At 42.3% G+C, this 24,034-nt stretch overlaps 3 protein-coding genes across 4 annotated transcripts; 1 reads left to right on the top strand and 2 right to left on the bottom strand.

The window, feature by feature from the left end:
* On the top strand, nt 1-4,742 carry LOC124139854. Its single transcript, XM_046507235.2, has 2 exons — nt 1-66; nt 2,427-4,742. Exon 2 carries the CDS (start codon nt 2,627-2,629, stop codon nt 3,935-3,937), a length of 1,311 nt encoding a protein of 436 aa, XP_046363191.2. The 5' UTR covers nt 1-66; nt 2,427-2,626; the 3' UTR covers nt 3,938-4,742.
* Nucleotides 4,743-6,575: 1,833 nt separating this feature from the next.
* On the bottom strand, nt 6,576-14,936 carry LOC124139834. Of its 2 annotated transcripts, XM_046507207.2 has the most exons (3): nt 13,439-14,936; nt 11,331-13,274; nt 6,576-8,264 (listed from the first exon to the last, which is right to left on the bottom strand). In XM_046507207.2, exons 2-3 carry the CDS (start codon nt 13,192-13,194, stop codon nt 7,996-7,998), a joined length of 2,133 nt encoding a protein of 710 aa, XP_046363163.2. In that variant the 5' UTR covers nt 13,195-13,274; nt 13,439-14,936; the 3' UTR covers nt 6,576-7,995. The 2 variants fall into 2 exon arrangements, with proteins under 2 accessions (XP_046363163.2, XP_046363162.2); XM_046507206.2 differs by having other exon boundaries at nt 11,331-14,936.
* Nucleotides 14,937-21,430: 6,494 nt separating this feature from the next.
* Nucleotides 21,431-23,753, bottom strand: LOC124139833 (alpha-crystallin A chain-like). The gene is made up of 3 exons (XM_046507205.2): nt 23,293-23,753; nt 22,685-22,861; nt 21,431-21,908 (listed from the first exon to the last, which is right to left on the bottom strand). Exons 1-3 carry the CDS (start codon nt 23,584-23,586, stop codon nt 21,756-21,758), a joined length of 624 nt encoding a protein of 207 aa, XP_046363161.2. The 5' UTR covers nt 23,587-23,753; the 3' UTR covers nt 21,431-21,755.
* Nucleotides 23,754-24,034: the final 281 nt, after the last annotated feature.

Here is a 24,034-nt window from a genome sequence, read left to right as displayed (position 1 = left end):
CAACGCTGTTAGGTCAGTCGGAACATGTCACATCTGAGTGTCAGCTTCTGTTGGCTCAAAGAACAGGTATGTGGTATTTCTACACGCATCATCAAGATTCATGTTCAATTACTTATACTCTATCTATATTACAAGTCACCGTATTTAATTCATAATCATTTGACATTTACCAGTTTAATATGAGTTCTTTCATACGTATTTTACACAAATACAATTACAGTATTAGAAAAACATATAAAAAACACACCAGTGTTAATTTATTTGAGCTTCTACCGGCCAACGTGTCTCACCTTAAATTACTATGTAAATAGCGTCGTGTTAATATTGGTTTGAGCAAATACATCACAAACACACGTCTCGTTTTGTCATTATTTACGTCACGTTTAACACAGATGTACACGCCATTACGCCGTATGGTACCCGTTGCAGAATACCCGAGAACTCCGTTGTGAAACTTAATTATGTACACGATTCCACAACAAAGACGCCATTTTCTTTCCAAACACCACTTTGAAAGTCACAATGAACTGATATGTTTTTAAGAAGTACTAGTCTAATACAAGTATATGTTTGTTTAGTTGTGGGGCGCTCCATGGTGTTGTGGTATAGTAATCACAAGTTATAGCCCTTGCTCAGCGGACAGGGGTTGAAAAAAAATGTGAATAATATTTTTAACCGGGTGAGTACAGACCACATGCCTATCATTTTGTAAAACATTGTTTCCCTGGGAGAAAAGATGATAAATATGTTAAATCGAGAATGTGACCTTCTGTGCATGCTGATCAGCTGATACTCGGAATTACTTGTGAAATTGCAATCCTATAACATCAGACAAACCTTACTACCTCGTTCCGTTATCGGTCCCCAAATAGAGAATGAATATTTCATGTCCTATTCGATAGAGATCTTTATTGTATAGTAAAATATATCAAAATAGTGTCCACAAGAGACCTTGCTTGGATTACTCATGTGTTATTACATACTGATTGTCATTGGACAGTGTAGATAGTTTAATGTCTATCCTCGAGAACTGGAGTATAGATTACAGGTAAAGCCATTCAGGCAGAAAGATACGGTAGTTATAAATGTAATACCAATGTAAGGAGTTAATTTCCCTATCGGCAACAATAAATGACACATCTGTGGTTGATGAAGGTGGTTATCGTGATATCACGGGAAACACCCCGTTGGTAACGGTGTACTAAGTATCGCTCGACGGACAATGCCTGACAAAGTCACAGAGTAAAGTTTTCTGTAAATCTCCTTAATGAATCAGACCTTATCTTTCCTATACGTTTTTGTAAGATAATATCAATAGGATAAGAAAGACGACTCCCTCCAAACCGACACCCACTTAAGTTTGAAACCATGTCAAAGTTTTACATTTTCATCCTGATAAAGACAAAGCATGAAGGTTTTCCTTTGTATTTCACGGGTGACATAACAATAATACAGATATCAAGGGGCGAATAATATCAGAAACATCGTGAGAGAAAATATATTGTCTAAAACTGACATTTTCTCTTAGATTCAACTGAGTATTTTCTTAGCAAATCACTTTATCATAGAAGCTGTGACAAAGCGAACCGATGTTGTTAAGCCCAATCGATTCATACCCGTGCTATTCATTAATTTTGGAACTTTTTCGGGAAAAGGTCATTTTTATTAAGTTAACGTGAATTCCACACGATGTGAGCTGATAAAACACTGTATCCAGTCGAAACATGATATCATGATCAATATCAAATCGGCTTAGTTACTGAAGGTATGTTGATAGTTGCTATCACTGACAGTTCTTATATCACGTATCACGGATGCCATGACACACGGATTCAAAACGAGTGGGTTTTGACAATCAGCAGCATTAGATCTGCAAAAGGGCAATTTATATAATCATTTGCGACATGTAATATTACATAAGCCAAATGTTTCATGTAACATGTTCATTTGATGTAAACAAAATAGAATACAGCGAAACTCATTTGTCTGAACACCCTGCATCCCAGGCACTAGCTGTGAAGATATTAATCTATGTCTAAGATTCGTTAATGTCGAAATGTTTTAATTAATTGGGAACGAATCTAGCCGGGTAAACGGGCTTTCTGTATACTGATCTAGTTTCATATTTCAATCCAATGGCAAAATGACGAAGTAATAGGTGACGGTCATCACAAACAATAGTTACACTGATTACAGAAATAGTATGACCCGAAACAACGTATTGACCGATACTTTGTTGTATAAGAATATAATATTTTGTCATTCGTCTGATCAATGGCGTATCATAGCAATTTCATTGACAAAACCAAGACCTGTTAACAGGAGACAGCGACAGGCCCTAAAAGAGGGATGGTGTAACAATGAACAATGTCACAATGATGTAGCCATATTTACATATTTACACATAGATGTCTTCTTGTTCACAGGCACGGCATGCAACCGTATATTAAAACTTCAAGGAACCCTTTTAGGAATAGCCGTAAACACCAAGATGAAACTTGACAAGAAGGATCTTTCCTTACTTTTCCACGTTTAGGTGGGCGTCAGCGTAGAATATCATTCAAGTCAAGGTACGGTTCACGACGGTTCTTCGAGCTCAGACAGAAGCTGAAACAAACACGCAATCATGATAAAAGGTAACTCGCCTCCACAAGATGCCTCTAATAGGGCGCCGGAAAATGCCGAGCGGTCTCCAAATGTCCAGTCGGCGAATTGGAAGGAACACATGCTCCTTCAGAAGAGGCTGCACATTCTGAATAGATCGGAGAAGGGCTTAGTGCATAGAATCGCTATTGATCAGAAGGTCATGTTCAGAAGGTTCCAAATGAAGCTGCACAGATCCAAACTCGGGTATGCTCAGATGATGGGAGATAAAGACCGTGTACGGGAGCTAAGAGCATTACATCTACATGGACTCAACACAAACTGTGGTCAAAGTGAGGGTGACTACGAGTTTTTGAAGAAGCTGGAGTATCGACCTTGTTCTGTGGATGAAACAAGAATCCCAAGGTCGCGCCAGCAGTCCAAGAAAGCCACCTCTGACAGGGACATCGAGGAACTAATCCAGCAGGTCATGAAGGAGCAGTCTTCGCAACAAATAAGAAGCCAATCGGCATCGGGAAGGTGTGTTCCGGTAGGGGGAGATAACCCCCGTCCCCACAGTGGTAAGATGCGGACTCCCCCTTCATTACTTCCCCTTAGACCGGCTACTGCCGCAGGAACGCAAGTAGAAAAGGAGTTTCTAATTTTACCCGATGTCAAAGGTCAAACAGTGGAAGAAAAGATTAATACATTTGTGGCAAACATAACTATTCAAAACAAAAATAACACAAGTGAAAATCCTGAGCTGGAATTTGCTTCAAAAATCGCAGGAAGGCGACAATCTAGAGTAAGTTTTGCTCAGAACATACCCCGAACAGTTTACAGTACCTTTCCGGAATCTACCGGAAGTTCCCGACGTGAAAGTCTAACAACCAGCGAAGGAAGATCCTCCAGGAAGTCAAGAAGGGGTTCTATGTTTGAGGAGGTAAAAAAGACAAATCTGCAGGAAATATTTCTCGACGAAGCAAGATCTGTCGATCATGACCCTAAAGTGAAAGAGTTCTGTGATTCAACGCAAGCTTATGAAAACACCTATCTTGACAGATCCTTTGACTATTATGCCCACAAGATGCAGGTAAACGTGGAACAGACGACTAAAGATGATCCACCTCCAATGGCCGGGACGCCGGATCTTGAAAATTATAAATTTATAGGTAACACAAAGGTAAAGAGTCTCACAATGCCGTTGCTGGATTTAAACTTTGAAGAACTGAAACAACAGAAAGAGACACAAGAGGAAGTGGGTGAAGAGAACGTGGAAGAAGAGGAGGAAGAAGCGGAACACGGTCCTGATCCTGAAACAGTTGTTCCTTCCGATGGTCCATATTTGTTGTGAAATAACAAGTTGAATGCATTCTGTATAACGTGTGTACGCGCCGTATTCTTATTGTCGACACTCGTATGCATGCATGTAGGCTGTACGTTCCTTTAGGCTAACTATTATTTACATTTAAATAGGGTAATTGACATAGCAACACACTGGCGTGAATTACATTACCTGTTATGATTTACAAATACCTGTTTACTCTATGCATGAGAATTAACACTATGTATTTATCATCTCCCACACTATCGGACACGACTGGTTCCCACTGTATTTAACACGATATATTTAGTTTAGAAATAATCATTGTACTTGATTGTTTGAACACTATATTAATTCATCATTAATACACGTGTTCTGTTTGTGTGACCATTTCTCAAATGAATAGGAGTGTTCATATTTGTCCAAGACTGTACAAGTTGCCTCCCTTTAATGCTTGACCTTGTCGACACAAACGCGGTTCGATGAATGTGAATATGCACTGTAAATATGTGTTTACGTATTAACTACATGCTCAGCAAGTTAAGCTATAAACGTGTTCATTGAGTTTTGTAATTTTGTATTTTAAATCCCACTGAAACAACTGAAGGTTTTCCACATTTTATCGAAACATGTGATCTAAGCTCTTGACGAGGAACAGGCTTTTACAACATACTGGTACTAACACTATCCAAAATCCCCACGCACTTCGGGGCCAAAGTATATTCATGTCATAAAGGGTTATAAATAAATCCTGCTTAGAATTGTACTTAAAATGTTGTGCTGAACATTCATGTTTTGGAATCAAAACATGTTAAAAATGTATATCTTTGCAGGACACAGTAAAACCTGTTTACGAAAAGGTTTGTTTGTTTGCTTTTGTTTAACGCCGCACTCAGCAATATTTCAGCTATATGACGGCGGTCTGTAAATAATCGAGTCTGGACAAGACAACCCAGTGATTGATATCATGATGATTGATCTACGCATTTGGGATACGATGACATGCATAAACCAAGTAAGCGAGCCTGACCACCCGATCCCGTTAGTCGCCTCTTACGACAAGCATATTCACCTATTCTAACCCAGATCTTCAGGGTAACGAAAAGGTAGGGGATAAACTTAATAGTGACAATCCATGTAACCTAAGTACCTAATTATTGTGACGACAGACCTACTGTCGTATCAGTCACTATTTAAAATTCATGACGAGCATTGCCTAAGAGTGGGTAGGTGGGTGAGTGAGCAATATAGTGGATTGATGAGTGAGTGAGCACGATAAATGATGAGTGAGTGAATGAGTGAGTGATTTACTTTAAGGAAAGTATCTAAGTTAAGACAGTTTAAACATTCATAAGTAAGGACAGAAATGTTGGTCATTGTGCGACAGAATTGTCAAATCTGAAGCTAATACTGTCTCTCGGCCACATGCTAACAACGGCATGTACGAGTCGTGGGTTGTAGAGTGATCGCCTACATATTCGCATGTTTTGAGACGTTGGTCGGTGGCCAATCAGTGAGTGACATTGCAACATAAGGCCCGCCGATTTCTATTATCTTTTATTGTTGCAATTTATCTTAAAATATTAAGGTAAAGAAAACTGGTACCTGAAATGCTTCAAACAAGGCCACACCAGCTGTAAATTGTAGGCACTTCCTTTTTTCCTTACAGTAATACAAGACATGACGAAAAGACCAAGTTCATGTTTGCGGTCGCTTTTGTCTCGCCTTCCCCCTGCGATTAACTGTCAAGCTGCTAATGCGTCCTTCAGAAAAAGCTCGTACCATTGCCACTGAACGACTGAACACTGTCGTCGACAAATTCAGAAGAAGCGTACGTAAAATAGCTGGTAAATCATTTTGTGAAGCAGGTCTCACTAAAAAAGTACTCACGGAAATGAAAAAACAACTGTTTTTTCGATCTCAGATTTTAAATAAATGCAGTAAATATACAAAATATATAAATATTCAAACAACTCAATTAGTACTTATTGGGCCTTAGCACAAATACAGCGTATCAAAGGTTTTTATGTCTTTTTACACGTAAAAGTGTGTAAAAATATGAACAAAACAGACTATTGTGAAACTGAGCATAACCAGGTGTTAGTAGATCAAGGTGAATGTCCATGACCTATGACACCTTGACGACAGGGGAAAACAGGTGCTTGAAACCCACGTGCATGTGATTTGTCAGTGGTTAGTGATTCGTGATTTGTGAGTGGCATTGTGGGATAGTGAATCATCGTCAAAATATCAGAACGTAAAAGTAACATATTCCCTTCTCAAACAACAATTTACATGTCATTATTATTATGTACATAAACATAGCTGTTATTTTTATTGTTGTTTTGATAACTTTTTTCCAGGCTAATTTGCATAATGCCTATAGCCTGTTTCTGCCATGTCAATTTGGACTTAGTTTTATTTTTGAATGTTGAAAGTGCCTACAAATTACCTCCTGTAAAGTACATTTTGTATTGAGCACTGAGATAAAACTAGCAAATCCAGACTATTACTTTTCCAGTTGTTTTGTTATTTCGTATGTACATCTACGTAATGCTTTGTGTCGTTTATTAAATCCAGCAAAACAGTTTTTTTTCATTTCCATGAGTACTTCTTTTTTTTTAATCACGAACATTTTGAAGAAGTTAATTAGTACGTGTATCATGTTCCAATGCATATGCGACTATAGTATATCGAGTATCCGGGCGGTTTGTAAATATTTAGGGAGAGTGTTGTGTTTCACGTCGAAATGAACACTTATTTCAGTTACATCAAGGCATATCAGCTTATATTAATGTCAAACAAAGACAAACGCACTATATAAATCGTGTTAAACGACAGAGATGAATGTGGAACAAAACCATACAACCCTCTTATGTTTCAGGTTATTATGGTTTGTATAGCGAAATGTGTTTCATGGACACAATAAACAACGCATGTCAAACACGGGTACACGTGATACATACGCTAAATCAATAGTATCAATGAATTTATTTTATTGACATCGTGATGTGTATCACGGTGTTCTGTTCTCTATACATTACACAATTGTGACTGAACATCACGTGAAATATAGTGAATGATAAAACAGATATTTTCCACCGAACTCTGGAGTGTGTTGCAGAAGATATAACCTGTTTATCATAAATTTCGTCATGTCTTGTTTCTCCTGTTTGACTTAAGGGGATGCGAAAAAAAGGCGACTGTATTACAGCTTTATGTTAACAGTAACACATGTGGCATTTATTTCATTAATAGACTGTCGCTCCTTATACTCCGTTCACATCAAAGGTGATCCTCGGTTATTTGATGTCGCTCTCAGACATATGGAGCTATGACAGGGTAAAACAAACCCCTCTTGCGTTTCATGATCTGTGAAGCAAATTGTTACCTTTGTGCTAACAGATTACTTGAAATGTGTTTCACTGTAAGTATACATTTGAGTTCATGGAAAACTTCTTCAGCAAAACTAGGTAAAATTGGTGTTACAACTTTTGAATAATGCACGAACATGAAGTTATGTTTTTCCCATTAATACATTAACTGTAGAAGCTGCTTGTGTTGAAAAGGCATTGATGTCCACAATGTATCTGAATGAAACACATTTATGATTAATTAAGGAACTTCTGCAGAATGCATAAGCTAAAACTGAAAACAAAAATGTACTTAATGATCTCATGTTCGAGATAATGTCACACTCGTGATAACAAAAAAATAAATTAAAACGCCTTATATTCCAAGTGAAACATCTGGCGATCACCGGTGCAAGAGAAATTTCAATCACCTACATGTGATGTCCATGCAATATGCTTGTAGTTTCCAAACATTTAAAAATAAATAGACATGCATGTACTATTAAAAAACATTTACATATTCTAAATGTATTGTTATTGTTCTTGGAAAAATGAAATAAAACAAAAACAATCAGACAAATCTAACATAGGAAGCATCTTAAAAACCCCTAAAAAGTATATAAAATAAGATAATAAATCCTTCAGTCATATGGTAAACTTACACACACATGCACATAAGCACGCGCGCATTCACTTCATCCAACACTATGCTACTTTAATAATGGGGAACAGTTCTCAGTATTGCTGGTTCCACGTCGTTACTTTTCTCTCTCGGCGCCGAGACGTAGAATTCACTGGTTTATACTTCTCGTCATTTATTCTCAAATAGGCAACCCCTTTCATCGCTTCATATGAGCCTGGCTCCGCGTCAACCATCAGGTCCCTCTGCCTGTACTCGTCAAACACACTCCCGTAACTGAAGGACGGAAGAGGTTCAACGGGTTGTTGTCGTTTCTTGGGTTCCGGAGACGGGGTTGGTGCTGCCACTGGAAGATTGGCCATACCTGGAAATATTCCATATTATGTCATAGTTGTATCTGACCGTTGATAGTGTGATAATTGTTTATAAGTTTGGAATTATGCACATATGTGTTTAGTGAGTGCGGTGTGTTTAACGCCGCTTTGAACAATATTTCAGTGAGTAAGTGAGTGAGTGGGGTTCAACACCCTTTTAAAAATATTTCAGCTATATGTCGACGTGTGCTGACAGCCCGGAACCATGCAGGACAAACCTCGAACCTAGGATCATACATGAAGGTTTCGTTTCCACCTAAGGGACCCAACTCTGCACAGCGAATTGCGCGGCTCGGGCGACTTGGTCCCCCGTGCCCCTTAAACACTGGGAGCAGTTTCTCTTCTGAACATCTTAGGGAAGATTTTTATGTCTATTCTAGAAAAAATGCCTTAGAATCTTGATAGAGGTAAATGATGATATTTCCGAATCTCAAACAGGTTTCCGTTCTCAATATTCTATCATTGATCATATCTTTAGTTACAGGCATTATGAACAAAATATCTAGTGCGCCAAAAGGCACATTTTATGTTGCATTCATTAATTTTAGAAAGGCATGTGAGTATGTTGACATGAAAAGAACGCTATATTTACTCTCACAAAAAAAAACATGACATGGGAAAATGTACAAAATGTTAAATAGTATGGATGCATCTGTAAAGGTTGGTTGCTGAAAAACTTTTCACACCTCTGGTGGGGTAAGACAAGGCTGCGTTTTGAGCCCTTTCCTATTCATATTCTTTATTATTGAGCTTGTGCTAGCTGCTTGTGTTCGTGGTATTTTTGTAACCCAAAATATTGAACACCTGATGTTACTCTTATTTGCCGATGGCATTGTCCTTTTCTCGTATACATTTCGGGGCTTGCAGGGACAGCTAGATGTTTTAAATACATATTGTTCGAAATGGGGAGTGTGTGTAAATCTTGATAAACCGTTTGTTATTGTATTTAGAAATTGAGGGATATTATGTCAGTATGAATTATGGACGCTTGATAATGTGAAGATAAAAACGATAACTTACTATAACTATCTTGGAATTGTGTTCTTGTCACGGTTATTATGATCTAAAGCATGTGAAACTCTTGCGATGCAAGCACGCAAGACAATGGGGTCAGTTTTTCATTTGTTTAGCAAAAACAGATTTATAGATTTCTCGACTGCTTGTAAAATATTTTGACAGTAAAATCGCTCCAATATTGACGTATGGTACGAACATATGGTGTTTTAAATATCATGACATAACTGAAAAGATACAAGCATGCTATTTTAAACGTTTTCTTGGTGTGGGTAAATTTGCTGCACACAAAGCTATTCTGGGTGAAATTGGACGTCATTCTATGTTTATAAATACGCAAATAAGGGCAATTAAATTCTGGATTATGCTTTTTCGAATGAATGCAAGTCGATACCCTTTCCAAAGTTATGTAAAGCTAAAAGTATTAGAAGAGAATGGTAATGTCATTTGGGCATCGTCTGTGAGGCAACTGTTATTTCATAGTGGTTTTGCGTATGTGTGGTTATGTCAAGATATTGGTGATAAGAACATGTTTCTGTCTGCAATTGAAGCCGTTTAAGAGATATTTATTTCCAAACATGGTACCACAGTTTGGAGTCGTCTACTTATTAAGTGCATTATGCTTATATAAATCTCTTCTGCAACCCGAACAATATGAAATTGTACTCAGAGACAAATGATGTAAATTTCAAATATCTGTTCACAACATTGTCGAGTCAACATCATTCGTAAAAGGTCATTGTTAAATATGCCTCATACAGAATCTGAATGTAATGACTGTGACCTTCAATTTGTAGAAGATGAATACCATGTCTCTTTTGTATGCGTGCGTGCGTGTGTGTGACCAACCATGATATAATCACATTTTGACTTCTCATTATATTTCAATATCTTAGGAGCGCAAAAAGTATAATTCACAGGTTTCAATTCATATTTATTACATGGAACATGACATCAAACATTTGGACTCATTTTCAGACATATAACTGTTTATGTAATAATTGCAGTTTTTAGATATACTGTCTGATTAATTGAAAGTAGACATGTATGCTAAAATGTTTTGAAATAAACAATTGCATACAACGAACTAACGAGATATTTTTGTAGTCCGTACACATTTTGTACGGAAGTAAGTTGACATCAAACGTCCCTCATGATGACGCCACAGCGCAATTGCACCCTGAGGTCTCTTTCAACACAAACCAGGTTGATCGTGTCTTGATGTGTACGTGTCCCTTGTGCTTAGCACGATATACATCAACCATACGGTAATTGTCATATGGCCTGACGAGAGGCTATGCTGTATGCGAGACTGTAATGCCAGACTGTAGTGCAGACATGTCAGATACAACTGAAACAGGGATAAGCCAGATGCGTTATACCCGAGCTCTCAATAGAGACACACGAACATACTCCGACATACAAAGCCAGCCATGAAGCCTTTCTTATGTGGCGATAAACGACGACGTAGAGGCATTTATCGTGAGGATTATCACTCTGAATGTATGAATGACAAAACCTGGGCATAAGGCGTCACTAATGAAGTGACATGTGGTCATTCGGTAATGTGGTACAACAAACAAGGAATAGAGGTGTGTCTGCACCCTGATGCACCCTGGTTATTGAGGACAGTGTCACTCTCTGCGAGGCCATACTAACTCAGTTGTGTGCTCGGTGTTGTTCTGGCCATATATATATTTAGTTATTTGTGTACCCAATGCCACATCGGTTGTGTTTTGTTATCACTATGTATGGAAGTGGCTATTCACAAAACTAAATTTTCATAACAATAAACATTTGATATAATGGGCAACAGAGCTACATCAAAGCCTGTACCACAACGCACCTCTGTGCTGACAAGGTTGACTCAACCAAAGCATAGTATACTCAGGTTGTTTTGAAAATATTAAATGAACCTGTAAATCATTTAACATAAACACAATCCAACCAGTACATTCGTCATATGTAAGATATGTATGGAAAGTGTCAAGCTTAATTTCTATATCTCAGCAGTGAGTATTGAAGATGGCAGAATATCTTACCGTAATGTAATGCCATATAATCCATTAAATCCGTCATCCTCTCTCTGTGATCATCGGACTTCACCCTCTCGCCAACTAGCAGTTTTTGCTGTCGATGATACTCCTTAAAGCTCGGGGCAAGGAATTCTTTTCTTCTGTCCATCACAGTGGCAATGTAACGCCCATCTGCAGTTTTGTAATACTGTATCACTTTATCATCCTCTGTCATTCGTTTCTGCCACTGACGACGTGATTTCTCCTCTTGTTTTAAAACCCACATCATATTTGCTGATAGATTCTTATCAGCATTCGCATGTGGTTTCTTCCTTCTTTGTTTCACTGGCAGAAGGGCCCTTGTATCTGGGATGATACCCAATGGTACTTCAAAACTGAAACTATCAGGCACTGGTTCATCAGCGTCCACATCAAACTTTGTTGAAGGATGAGCTTTCTTATCACTGGAGGTTGCCCTGGAGATGTTTGAACGATCACTTTGCTTTGAAGGCCCACGTTCTGTACTTGCAGCCTCACGAGGACTGGAACAAGAGTCAATTGATTTAATAGAAGATATGTTACTTTCCCTTGACATGGTTGCAACCATTTCGCGTAAATTAAGGTTCCAATCCGTTGAATCTCCTTGGAAGGATACCACCCCTGAATCAGTGGTAGCATGTTCTTTACTTTCAGACAATCGTAGTTGTTCTTTGAGATAGGATGACGGTGGTGGGGCTAATGGAGCTCTTCTTATCCTTAGTGGTGGCAGACTTGCTTTATCTGTATCTGATCCCAGATAATCAGGCACGATTTCCTGTAAAACGTCATCACTTATATTAATATAATTAGAAGGGAGAGGAACATGGGGATTACCATATGTAAACCATCCAAGGTCTGGGTCATGATTTTCCTCGCCAAACAATGAAGGCCTTCTGTCAGAGTTGTCTGTCTCTGTTGAAAGATAATTGTCTATTCTGTCACTTTCTTCCATTTCATCACAATCAGCAGCAGCACCTTTAGGTGAGTGTGAGTCATTCTCTTCTGTTTTATCTTCTGTTCCACCTGTTTCGTTGTCTTGACGATCTGGGTATGTGGTTGTCACTAGAGGCTCACGAAGGTTGTCCTCGTCGTCTTCATCACCCTTTGTCCTTGTTACTGGCGCCGATGGTGTTTTGCTCACTTCCAAAACTCGCGATTTTCTAACTGGACCCATTACTTGATCCAAATCATCATCAATAATGGTATCATTGACATTTTGATATTTTGAAGGCTCCTCCTCACGAGTCAGACTACCCCTCCTTTCCGCAGAAGGATTCTCTCGAATGTTCTGTGTCTTCATTGACTCCTGCTCCGTATCCCGCACCGTTTCCTGCACTGTCTCCTGCGCCGTTTCCTGCTCCTTCTCCTGCACCTTCACATGTCCACGTGGATCTGATTTAGTTGCAACTGGTGCCACATTGCCACCACTCTCAGCAACAGAGCCTTTCCTCGCTAGCTTTCGATCACGTTTTGCCTTTTTCTCTTCTTGCTTCCGTTTTTCAGCCAGAGCTCTTTCCTTTTTCTTCCTTTGAACATTTTCTCTAAATTTTGCAACAGCTCTCTTCATCAGAGTCCTCACCCTCTCCGACTTCATCTTCTCCCTTATCTCCTCCTGTCTCCTCGCACACTCAGCTCTCTGTATCTTCCTCTTCTCCTGCTGGACGCGGCACATCATCTTATACACCACGTCCTGGCCTTTGACCAACTTCTGCATCACATGCTGGTGCTCTTTGTACATGATATTCACGTGTTTCATCATCACTGTATCGCTCATGGTGTCAAAGTGTCGAGCTTCATCGGAAATCTCGGGTCTATCCTGTTTCCGCAGTTTCGGAAGGTGATCTCCATGCATACCAGCCAGTTTGAGGTATTTGGACCTCCGATTTTCCCTCACCGGAATAGCTGGTGCCCTTCTTCTCCATATTGGTTTCTCTGTAGGTTTGTTGGTAGACATTGTCAATAAGATCCAAGTGTAATAAGGAATACGTTTAAGCGGCAATACTATCCGTAGGATTAAGGTTGTTCACGAGACATTTCATAACATAGTTTTGAGAAATGGCAAGAAATGTATTTTGTTCATAATTGAATATACTTACTCTATTTGTAGTGTGAAGTAAGAAACAATGACACATTAGCTATTAGATCCAATCTCCACTGCAATGACCCTTGAGAAAGATCCGATGAAATCATAATGTAATAATGTATATATGTATCCACTTTAGACCAATCTCAAAGCCATCGTCAAACGTTTTTGATCCGCACTAGGCCTTGCTGTTGACTGTGCTTCAATCTATACATATCTGCCAACCGTGACAACATGTTCGTTTCTTCCATGTCTATTTGCTTGTGTACATTACTCCAAGTAGCGCCCACAATGACACACTCCATAGAGTCGCATTGTAAACATGCCTTACGCTCATCAAAAGCGTTAGGTAACCAGAAGCACCAATCACAGTTGTCAGTAGAGCGTAAGTATTTTCCTTTCACACCCATGCTCCAGGTAACCGTCGTATTCTCTTCTCGTAGCTCCTATCTCCGTGGCAATCTCCTCCAAGTGTCGTTAGATCCATACTTGCTCTACTCCACAAAGATAATGAACAACATTAATCGCATATACCACATTGTCATCTTAATCTATAGTCATTCAATAAACGTTTGCAAAGACTTGGTGAGCACTGCCAAAGACAAACATATATAGATTAACAACCATAAAAACCAACAAAATAAAACATAAATGATGAAATGTCTCATATTTGTAAATATACCTCACAAGAGCTTTGGGGACCTCTGACTTTATACGGGTGAGAAAAAGACAATATTTCATAGACCCCGTGACACTAATGCTATGGTAGGCTTAAGGCAGCAGTTAACACAACGACATTCCTTTCTCTAGGAGACGGTTGCAAGCAAGAGACAGACGTGTCACATGGTCACCCTTGAGCCTGCCAATAACGTATATACAGAACGTCGAATATGTCTGTGAATTGCCACCTATTGAATCTGCGTCACTGACAATATGATAAGCACAATAACGGCTTGATATCTACGGCGCATTGCTCACGCAAATACAGAGAATCAATTCATGATAGGACTACGACAAGGTTCTATACTTTGTTCGCCTTCGTCTAGCATAAAGATTAATAAACGAAATTGGAATCTGGTGCTTGTGGTGTGATGTATTGCTGTCATTATAACTTTAGGAGAGAGATGGGAATAAAGCAACGACTTGAGCAAATTGGGATTTTAAGTTTGTTTGGCCGTTCGTGTTGTGCTGTCTACTATTGAGAGGTAATAGTTTGAGTTTTAGCTTGAGTCCTTTACCATAAACATTTACACGATACTGTCTTCAACGAACATTATAGTTTATGGTCCAATCATTAAGTGGCTCGCGTTTTGAGATGTCAACTTTAGAATGAAGTTCTTGGCCGCCTTAACTCCCTATGCATGTCAGCGATACTGTAGTTTTGTTTCATATTATAGTCGGATCTCGTCTCCTTGGTCTAGTGGATAGAGCGTCTTCAAAGGAAAAGGGAGGTCAGTCGTTCGATACCAAAATACGTTAAAAGATGGTTCTCACTGTTTCCCTGCCGGGATTTAGGGGATAAAACAAGGACTGGACGGCTTATACAGTTACCTTAGCAGAGCTACATCCGGTCATTTCTCTCGACAAAGTGACTTGTTAAAAGAATATTCAGAAAAATAATTTGCGTAGACTATCACACAATTAATGCATCTGAATCACGCCTGCATCGCAACTGACTGCGTTGAAACACATCTGTTTCGCAATCCTACCGTAAAGGCATGTTACCCAAATAGACCCAACGGTTCATGTTTGCGTTAAGTGCGAAGTGTGCAACAAGTAAAGGAAGCATGACCTTCCTAAATCTATTTTCTGTATGCTTAACTTGAGTAAATACAGCTGATTGCTTTCAATATTGGCCCTGATAGTGCTGGCGTGCGTGTTTCATAGATATGCGTCATACAGATAAGATTTGGGTGTCGATGATAGTCCGATAACTCGACACAAATCACAAGCTCAGTATAATAACCACGGAAACAGGTAACACACATTAACAGCCACGGCCCAACAGCAGTAGTTAACTGTAGTGTTTACTAAGGGCAAGGACCTAAAGCTTATATATGAAACACACCCGTCCCTATATAGACGTGGCTGTTTCACTGCAGTCGGATCATTACCCCGACCCTGTCAAAAGAGCAAATAAATTACGATACTGTTTGTGTATGGTTTAAGAGCGATATATTGGTCAGAATCAATATGCCACTCCTGAAGTTAATATACATTGATTGGTTGAGATGCGATAAACTCTCTATATCCACGTCATGGTTTTTGTAATATACAGGAATTAAGTGGCGGGTATGGAAGAGGTAAGGGGCGGGTCTGGAAGAGGTAAGGGGCAAGTATGGAAGAGGTAAGTGGCGGGTATGGAAGGGGTAAGTGGCGGGTATGGAAGAGGTAGGTGGCGGGTATGGAAGAGGTCAGTGGCGGGTATGTAAGAGGTAAAGGGCAGGTATGGAAGGGGTAAGGGGCGGGTATGGAAGAAGTAAGTGGCGGGTATGTAAGAGGTAAAGGGCGGGTATGGAAGAGGTAAGGGGCAGGTATGGAAGAGGTAAGGGGCGGCTATGGAAGAGGTAAGGGGCGGGTATGGAAGAGGTAAGGGGCGGGTATGGAAGAGGTAAGGGGCAGGTATGGAAAAGGTCAGTGGCGGGTATGGAAGAGGTAAGGGGCGGGTATGGAAGAGGTAGGTGGCGGGTATGGAAGGAGTAAGGGGCGGGTATGGAAGAGGTAGGTGGCGGGTATGGAAGTGGTAAGGGGCGGGTATGGGAGGGGTAAGTGGCGGGTATGGAAGAGGTAAGTGGCGGGTATGGAAGAGGTAAGGGGCAGGTATGGAAGGGGTAAGTGGCGGGTATGGAAGAGGTAAGGGGCGGGTATGGAAGAGGTAGGTGGCTGGTATGGAAGAGGTAGGTGGCGGGTATGGAAGAGGTAGGTGGCTGGTATGGAAGAGGTAAGTGGCGGGTATGGAAGAGGTAAGGGGCGGGTATGGAAGAGGTAGGTGGCTGGTATGGAAGGGGTAAGTGGCGGGTATGGAAGAGGTAAGGGGCGGGTATGGAAGAGGTAAGGGGCGGGTCTGGAAGAGGTAAGGGGCAAGTATGGAAGAGGTAAGTGGCGGGTATGGAAGGGGTAAGTGGCGGGTATGGAAGAGGTAGGTGGCGGGTATGGAAGAGGTCAGTGGCGGGTATGTAAGAGGTAAAGGGCAGGTATGGAAGGGGTAAGGGGCGGGTATGGAAGAAGTAAGTGGCGGGTATGTAAGAGGTAAAGGGCGGGTATGGAAGAGGTAAGGGGCAGGTATGGAAGAGGTAAGGGGCGGCTATGGAAGAGGTAAGGGGCGGGTATGGAAGAGGTAAGTGGCGGGTATGGAAGAGGTAAGGGGCAGGTATGGAAAAGGTCAGTGGCGGGTATGGAAGAGGTAAGGGGCGGGTATGGAAGAGGTAGGTGGCGGGTATGGAAGGAGTAAGGGGCGGGTATGGAAGAGGTAGGTGGCGGGTATGGAAGTGGTAAGGGGCGGGTATGGGAGGGGTAAGTGGCGGGTATGGAAGAGGTAAGTGGCGGGTATGGAAGAGGTAAGGGGCAGGTATGGAAGGGGTAAGTGGCGGGTATGGAAGAGGTAAGTGGCGGGTATGGAAGAGGTAGGTGGCTGGTATGGAAGAGGTAGGTGGTGGGTATGGAAGAGGTAGGTGGCTGGTATGGAAGAGGTAAGTGGCGGGTATGGAAGAGGTAAGGGGCGGGTATGGAAGAGGTAGGTGGCTGGTATGGAAGGGGTAAGTGGCGGGTATGGAAGAGGTAAGGGGCGGGTATGGAAGAGGTAGGTGGCGGGTATGGAAGAGGTAGGTGGCGGGTATGGAAGAGGTAGGTGGCTGGTATGGAAGAGGTAGGTGGCGGGTATGGAAGAGGTAAGGGGCGGGTATGGAAGAGGTAAGTGGCGGGTATGGAAGGAGTAAGGGGCGGGTATGGAAGAGGTAAGTGGCGGGTATGGAAAGGGTAAGTGGCAGGTATGGAGAGGGTAAGTGGCGGGTATGGAAGAGGTAGGTGGCGGGTATGGAAGGAGTAAGAGGCGGGTATGGAAGAGGTAGGTGGCGGGTATGGAAGGAGTAAGGGGCGGGTATTGAAGAGGTAAGTGGTGGGTATTGAAGAGGTAGGTGGCGGGTATTGAAGGTGTAAGGGGCGGGTATGGAAAGGGTAAGTTGCGGGTAAGGAAAGGGTAAGTGGCGGGTATGGAAGAGGTAGGTGGCAGGTATGGAAGGAGTAAGGGGCGTGTATGGAAGAGGTAGGCGGCGGGTATGGAAGGAGTAAGGGGCGTGTATGGAAGGAGTAAGAGGAGGGTATGGAAGAGGTAGGTGGCGGGTATGGATGGTGTAAGGGGCGGGTATGGAAGAGGTAAGGGGCGGGTATGGAAGAGGTAGGTGGCGGGTATGGATGGTGTAAGGGGCGGGTATGGAAGAGGTAAGGGGGGGTATGGAAGAGGTAGGTGGCGGGTATGGAAGAGGTAGATGGCGGGTATGGAAGAGGAAGGTGGCGGGTATGGAAGGAGTAAGAGGCGGGTATGGAAAAGGTAAGTGGCGGGTATGGAAAGGGTAAGTGGCGGGTATGGAAGGAGTAAGAGGCGGGTATGGAAGAGGTAGGTGGCGGGTATGGAAGGGGTAAGTGGCGGGTATGGAAAGGGTAAGTGGCGGGTATGGAAGAGGTAGGTGGCGGGTATGGAAGGGGTAAGTGGCGGGTATGGAAGGGGTAAGTGGCGGGTATGGAAGAGGTAGATGGCGGGTATGGAAGAGGAAGGTGGCGGGTATGGAAGGGGTAAGTGGCGGGTATGGAAGGGGTAAGTGGCGGGTATGGAAGGGGTAAGGTGCGGGTATGGAAGAGGTAGGTGGCGGGTATGGAAGGAGTAAGAGGAGGGTATGGAAGAGGTAGGTGGCGAGTATGGAAGGAGTAAGGGGCGGGTATGGAAGAGGTAGGTGGCGGGTATGGAAGGAGTAAGGGGCGGGTATGGAAGGGGTAAGGGGCGGGTATGGAAGGGGTAAGTGGCGGCTATGGAAGAGGTAGGTGGCGGGTATGGAAGGGGTAAGTGACGGGTATTGAAGAGGTAGGTGGCGGGTATGGAAGAGGTAGGTGGCGGGTATGGAAGGAGTAAGAGGCGGGTATGGAAGAGGTAGGTGGCGGGTATGGAAAGAGTAAGGGGTGGGTATTGAAGAGATAAGTGGCGGGTATGGAAAGGGTAAGTGGCGGGTATGGAAGGAGTAAGAGGCGGGTATGGAAGAGGTAAGTGGCGGGTATGGAAAGGGTCAGAGGCGGGTATGGAAGAGGTAGGTGGCGGGTATGGAAGGAGTAAGGGGTGGGTATGGAAGAGGTAGGTGGCGGGTATGGAAGAGGTAGGTGGCTGGTATGGAAGAGGTAGGTGGCGGGTATGGAAAGGGTAAGGGGCGGGTATGGAAGAGGTAGGTGGCGGGTATGGAAGGAGTAAGAGGCGGGTATGGAAGAGGTAAGTGGCGGGTATGGAAGAGGTAGGTGGCGGGTATGGAAGGAGTAAGGGGCGGGTATGGAAGGAGTAAGAGGCGGGTATGGAAGTAGTAAGAGGTGAGTATTGAAGAGGTAAGTGGCGGGTATTGAAGGTGTAAGGGGCTGGTATGGAAAGGGTAAGTGGCGGGTAAGGAAAGGGTAAGTGGCGGGTATGGAAGAGGTAGGGGGCGGGTATGGAAGAGGTAGGTGGCGGGTATGGAAGAGGTAGGTGGCGGGTATGGAAGGAGTAAGGGGCGGGTATGGAAGGAGTAAGAGGCGGGTATGGAAGAGGTAGGTAGCGGGTATGGAAGAGGTAAGGGCGGGTATTGAAGAGGTAAGTGGCGGGTATGGAAGAGGTAAGTGGCGGGTATTGAAGAGGTAGGTGGCGGGTATGGAAGGAGTAAGAGGCGGGTATGGAAGAGGTAAGTGGCGGGTATGGAAGAGGTAGGTGGCGGGTATGGAAGGAGTAAGGGGCGGGTATGGAAGAGGTAGGTGGCGGGTATGGAAGGAGTAAGTGGCGGGTATGGAAGGAGTAAGAGGCGGGTATGGAAGTAGTAAGAGGTGAGTATTGAAGAGGTAAGTGGCGGGTATTGAAGGTGTAAGGGGCTGGTATGGAAAGGGTAAGTGGCGGGTAAGGAAAGGGTAAGTGGCGGGTATGGAAGAGGTAGGGGGCGGGTATGGAAGAGGTAGGTGGCGGGTATGGAAGGAGTAAGGGGCGGGTATGGAAGGAGTAAGAGGCGGGTATGGAAGAGGTAGGTAGCGGGTATGGAAGAGGTAAGGGCGGGTATTGAAGAGGTAAGTGGCGGGTATGGAAGAGGTAAGTGGCGGGTATTGAAGAGGTAGGTGGCGGGTATGGAAGAGGTAAGGGGCGGGAATTGAAGAGGTAAGTGGCGGGTATTGAAGAGGTAGGTGGCGGGTATGGAAGGGGTAGGTGGCGGGTATGGAAGAGGTAGGTGGCGGGTATGGAAGGAGTAAGGGGCGGGTATTGAAGAGGTAAGGGACGGGTATGGAAGAAGTAAGGGGTGGGTATGGAAGAGTCAAGGAGCGGATTTTGAAGAGGTGGAGAGGTGTCATGGATGTAGCCACTGTTGGTTGGGTCTGGGTATGAATCTTGTGACGTCAATAAAACACGGATGTATCCTGGTATATGAGCCGAAAGTAAACACACAGTGTGTGGGAGAGTGAGCTTAGTGCCATTCCTACATTAACCAATAAACTGTAGCACTTTTGCCATTTGAGTCCAGACATTATTAAGTATGAAGGGAATACCAATGTCTACTCGAAGATTAAACAATTGAAATGAAAGGACGATAGTTTGCATGTGTTTCTTTACTTATTTTGTTTGTTTGTTGTTTAACGCCGCACTCAGCAATATCCAAGCTATATGACGGCGGTCTGTAAATATTGGAGTCTGAACCAGACAATTCAGGGATTGAAATCATGAGCATCGATCCATGAAATTATGATACGATGACATGCATGAACCAAGTCAGCGAGCCTGACAACCCAATCCCGTTGGAGTATGGGTTCTGAAGACCTATTCTACCCCAGATCTTCACGGGTCTACTACTTGTTACTACTTGCAGTTACTTAGAACACATAGAAGTTTCAATAAAACTCGGCAATACAAAGTTCCTGCAGCGAAATGGCGTCGCATAATGTATATATTATTGGTATTGACTTTAGGTGTAGGTGATACACAGAACGTAGCGACAAAAAAACAAACGCTTCGCATCATAATGTACTTTTGTATTCATATTGTGGTAAATATGAAACATGGTAAATAAGACTGGTTGTAGCCTTATTCTTAGGGAAATACGGTTTGGTGTACTCTCTGTGCGGCCGCATACCCTGAGCCCATACCCCCGGGACAACCTTGTATATAAGCATGTAATATTGACCAATGTGTTGTTGCTTCATGTACCCGACAAAATTGTTTAATAATATGCTGCCAAGATGCGCAGTTACCGTTTCTGTGAATTTCTTCAGACTAAATGTTCGTGATAATCTTGATGTTAGTTAAGTGGGTGGGTTTACGCCGATGTTAATAAAGTAAATACAGGTTTTGTTTTCCCCATGATTCCAATATCTCGAAGCCATGCGTTATCAGAAGCGCTGTCTGGACCTTTAGCAAATTTCCAGCAATATCACGGGGAGGGAGAGCCCGTAGTGATTAAGATATTAGAGGTTTACCCCTATGGTGAAACCAACGAGCACGGGTGTGGTGCTGACGGACCTAGAAACAGGGTGAATTCAGAGTGAATCTACGGGAAATACGTCACCATAACACAATACCGGTAAGTGAGTGAATGACCAAGAAATTACGCGGCTCACCGCGTTGTCCAGCATATCGATGACGGTGCCTAACATGAAGTTGAATCAGAATTGTATAAACCTTTGATCAACAGTGTGAACATTGATCAGTCTCGACATATATTCGAACCAAACCACATAATCCAATAAGTTGACAATGTCCTATTGTAAGAATCGAAGGGCATATACAAATAATGCTTCAAACTATAGGGATACACTTGTTTTATTCTTCAATTTCGCAACTTCATTTTCAGGTTTGAAATAAAAGAAAGTACAGCCATTGTTTTATGATACTCACAAATCCCCTGAAGAACTTACTTCTATTTGAACTATAACATGTCGCATAAATGTTTCTGAAACGGAATTAAGAAAACTATGTGTGAAATGACAACGGCAAAATTATTTGTTTACGTTTTCACAACAAATTCGTAAAGATTCATATTAATGTGTACATCCAATAAAACATCTCATCTTGCATCCATCATCTCCCTCTGTCACTCCATGTCACAGCTGCCACTTTCATTGGTTTTTCAATCTGTCTTCTTCTCTCCCTCCTTATTCGTCCCTTCCTTCTGTATTTCTATCACTCTCTCCGTGCTGTCCTCTGCTCCTTTCATCTTGGCCTCTATCAGCAGGAAACCGTCTTCTGTTAGTCGTGACGTCATACTTTCTGTGTCAACGTTCTGGAAAAAAATGTTTGATTCCTTAGAAAGACCCAATTGTCAGGTGGGATATTTATGTCATTGTTCTATGCAGTCCTGTTCTTTTACATACCAAACACTCACACTGAGTCATTCAAGTTGTATATAGTTAGAAATAATATAATACATCACAAATAACGGTTCCTATTAAGACTAAAATGTCATTAATATTCGTTTTGATGATGATTTTTGAATCACACGATATTTAAATAATAATAAAGCGATTTCAATCGGAACGTTATGTAATTCATGACCGATAGCGTCCTTGATATTCACATTATATGCGAAAATGATGTACCCGGTATTAGATATTTAGCTTCTCAAGACTAGTCTACAGGCCACTAGTATTCAGCTGCCATATTCATCGCGGCAGTACTCTCTCAATTTCTATTTGTACAAACATGTCATTCACTTTTGCTTAGAACATGTCGTCATTGTTTATAATATCACAACAGTATTACTCTAGAAGAATCCCACCCACTGCGACATGTAACTATCTTATTGAGTTGCATCAGGCGCTCATGCTGACTGAGAATAGGGCTAACCGAGTTGTCTCCCTTCATTCGCGTTTCCAACTCTGTATTTAACACATTGTCTGGTGAATGGCTACTTCATCTTGGATGTGCGAATATATAACGCACGAATACGCTTCATACTTTGAAAGTAAAGCTTAAAAGTAATTCTTTATTCTCTCTCTCTCTCTCTCTCTCTCTATATATATATATATAGCCGTAGAGTTTACCTGAAGTGAGACATACCTCGGGTAGGAGAAACTCCCGTGTAAATTCCCTGCTGACAAATCCGTGGTCATCTGCCCTGGCCTCGTGTTTGCCCGAGATGACCAGCCTGTTCTCCAGCTGGCTGACCTTCAGGTGCTCCACCTCATACTGCTGGACGTCGACCTTCACCTCGAACCTGTTCTTGTCGTACTTGACCTGTAACCAGGGACAAAGCTGTCAGGTGGATGCAGCAAAGTTTCAGATAAGAATATTGCAAATGATAACGTTATGATAATGATAAATGTGCACTGGCTGTAATAGTACGACTTCTACTCCGGAAACTAACACTGGTACGTACTAATCGTCCAATTGACGGTAATTCTGATTCAACGCATCAGGAAATCATAACAATTAATGGATTGATATGCTCCAACATTTCAATCACAGCTTGAAGGAAGTAACCTGACTAAGATGACATCACAAGCATTTTGTTTCCCATTATGTCGATCACTTCTCAGTTCCTCGATGTATTAGACAACTACTCCAAACATGAACCTGATTGAACTGGATGATAAATAATGGAATAAATAGATAATAAATGGAATGAAATAAAGCCTTAAATCAATTGAATGCTCCAATTAACCTACCTCTGCGGACTCTGTCCTGGTGATGGTCTGACCGGGTGTCGAGCGGTTGTGGAACATTGGCCTGTTGGACGCCATGCGTCTCATCATCTCATCCATTGTCTTGTTCTTGTCACGAAAGTGGTCTTCGATGCTGGATCGGAAGAATGGACGCATATCCGAGAAGAATGAATCCCATGGTGAATTTGATCTGGACCACGGAAATCGAATGGGGAGATCTCTCCTGTAGCCGCGGACACAAGCAATGTGATTATTGCGCAGTTGTCGACAAATCCGTGGCACAATTTGTCGCAGCATTTTCACTGACGGTCAGCACAGTTCGAAACGTACGACCAGTGGGTTTGCTAGATCTGTTTCTCCCTTTCACGCCAAGCTTTTCTGATGCAACCGACAACTAGTACAAGTGTTTATATATCCTACCTGGTGGAGAATGACCTCGAATGTGCCATAACTTTCAGACCAGCCAATAAGATTAAGGGAAATAATACTGTTGCTAATAATAGACGTAGTGTTTGCGCGATAGCCTGTCCACGGCTGTGGGGAATACCCTTTGCTGGCTTCGTTGTCATGCAGCCACTGCTGACAAATAGTATGCAATCAGGTCACTCTATATTAAAGTTAATATTTACGTCACTATTTAGCATAGCATGTTATCATTTCCGCATTTATCTGAGAGCAACACACTGGAATGTTCCCGGACAATCAGTGACATGTTATGCAGCCGGTAAGCCCAGCTATATTTAGA

The sequence above is a fragment of the Haliotis rufescens genome, unplaced genomic scaffold (genome assembly GCF_023055435.1).
Source record: "Haliotis rufescens isolate VD_foot unplaced genomic scaffold, xgHalRufe1.0.p SCAF_7, whole genome shotgun sequence".
NCBI classification, from domain to species: Eukaryota; Metazoa; Mollusca; class Gastropoda; order Lepetellida; family Haliotidae; genus Haliotis; species Haliotis rufescens.
This window is presented reverse-complemented; position numbering and strand designations above follow the sequence as displayed.

Bases quoted from the DNA above. Each gene is read 5' to 3' on its own strand.
- LOC124139854 (XM_046507235.2), top strand. From the start codon at position 2,627: ATGATAAAAGGTAACTCGCCTCCACAAGATGCCTCTAATAGGGCGCCG.
- LOC124139834 (XM_046507206.2), bottom strand. From the start codon at position 13,296: ATGTCTACCAACAAACCTACAGAGAAACCAATATGGAGAAGAAGGGCA. The intron at 8,265-11,330 runs GTAAGATATTCT...GAATATTTCCAG, and splicing joins TTATATGGCATTACATTACG to GTATGGCCAATCTTCCAGTG.
- LOC124139833 (XM_046507205.2), bottom strand. From the start codon at position 23,586: ATGCTGCGACAAATTGTGCCACGGATTTGTCGACAACTGCGCAATAAT. The intron at 22,862-23,292 runs GTAGGTTAATTG...CCCTGGTTACAG, and splicing joins CCAGGACAGAGTCCGCAGAG to GTCAAGTACGACAAGAACAG. The intron at 21,909-22,684 runs GTATGTCTCACT...ATTTTTTTCCAG, and splicing joins GGGAGTTTCTCCTACCCGAG to AACGTTGACACAGAAAGTAT.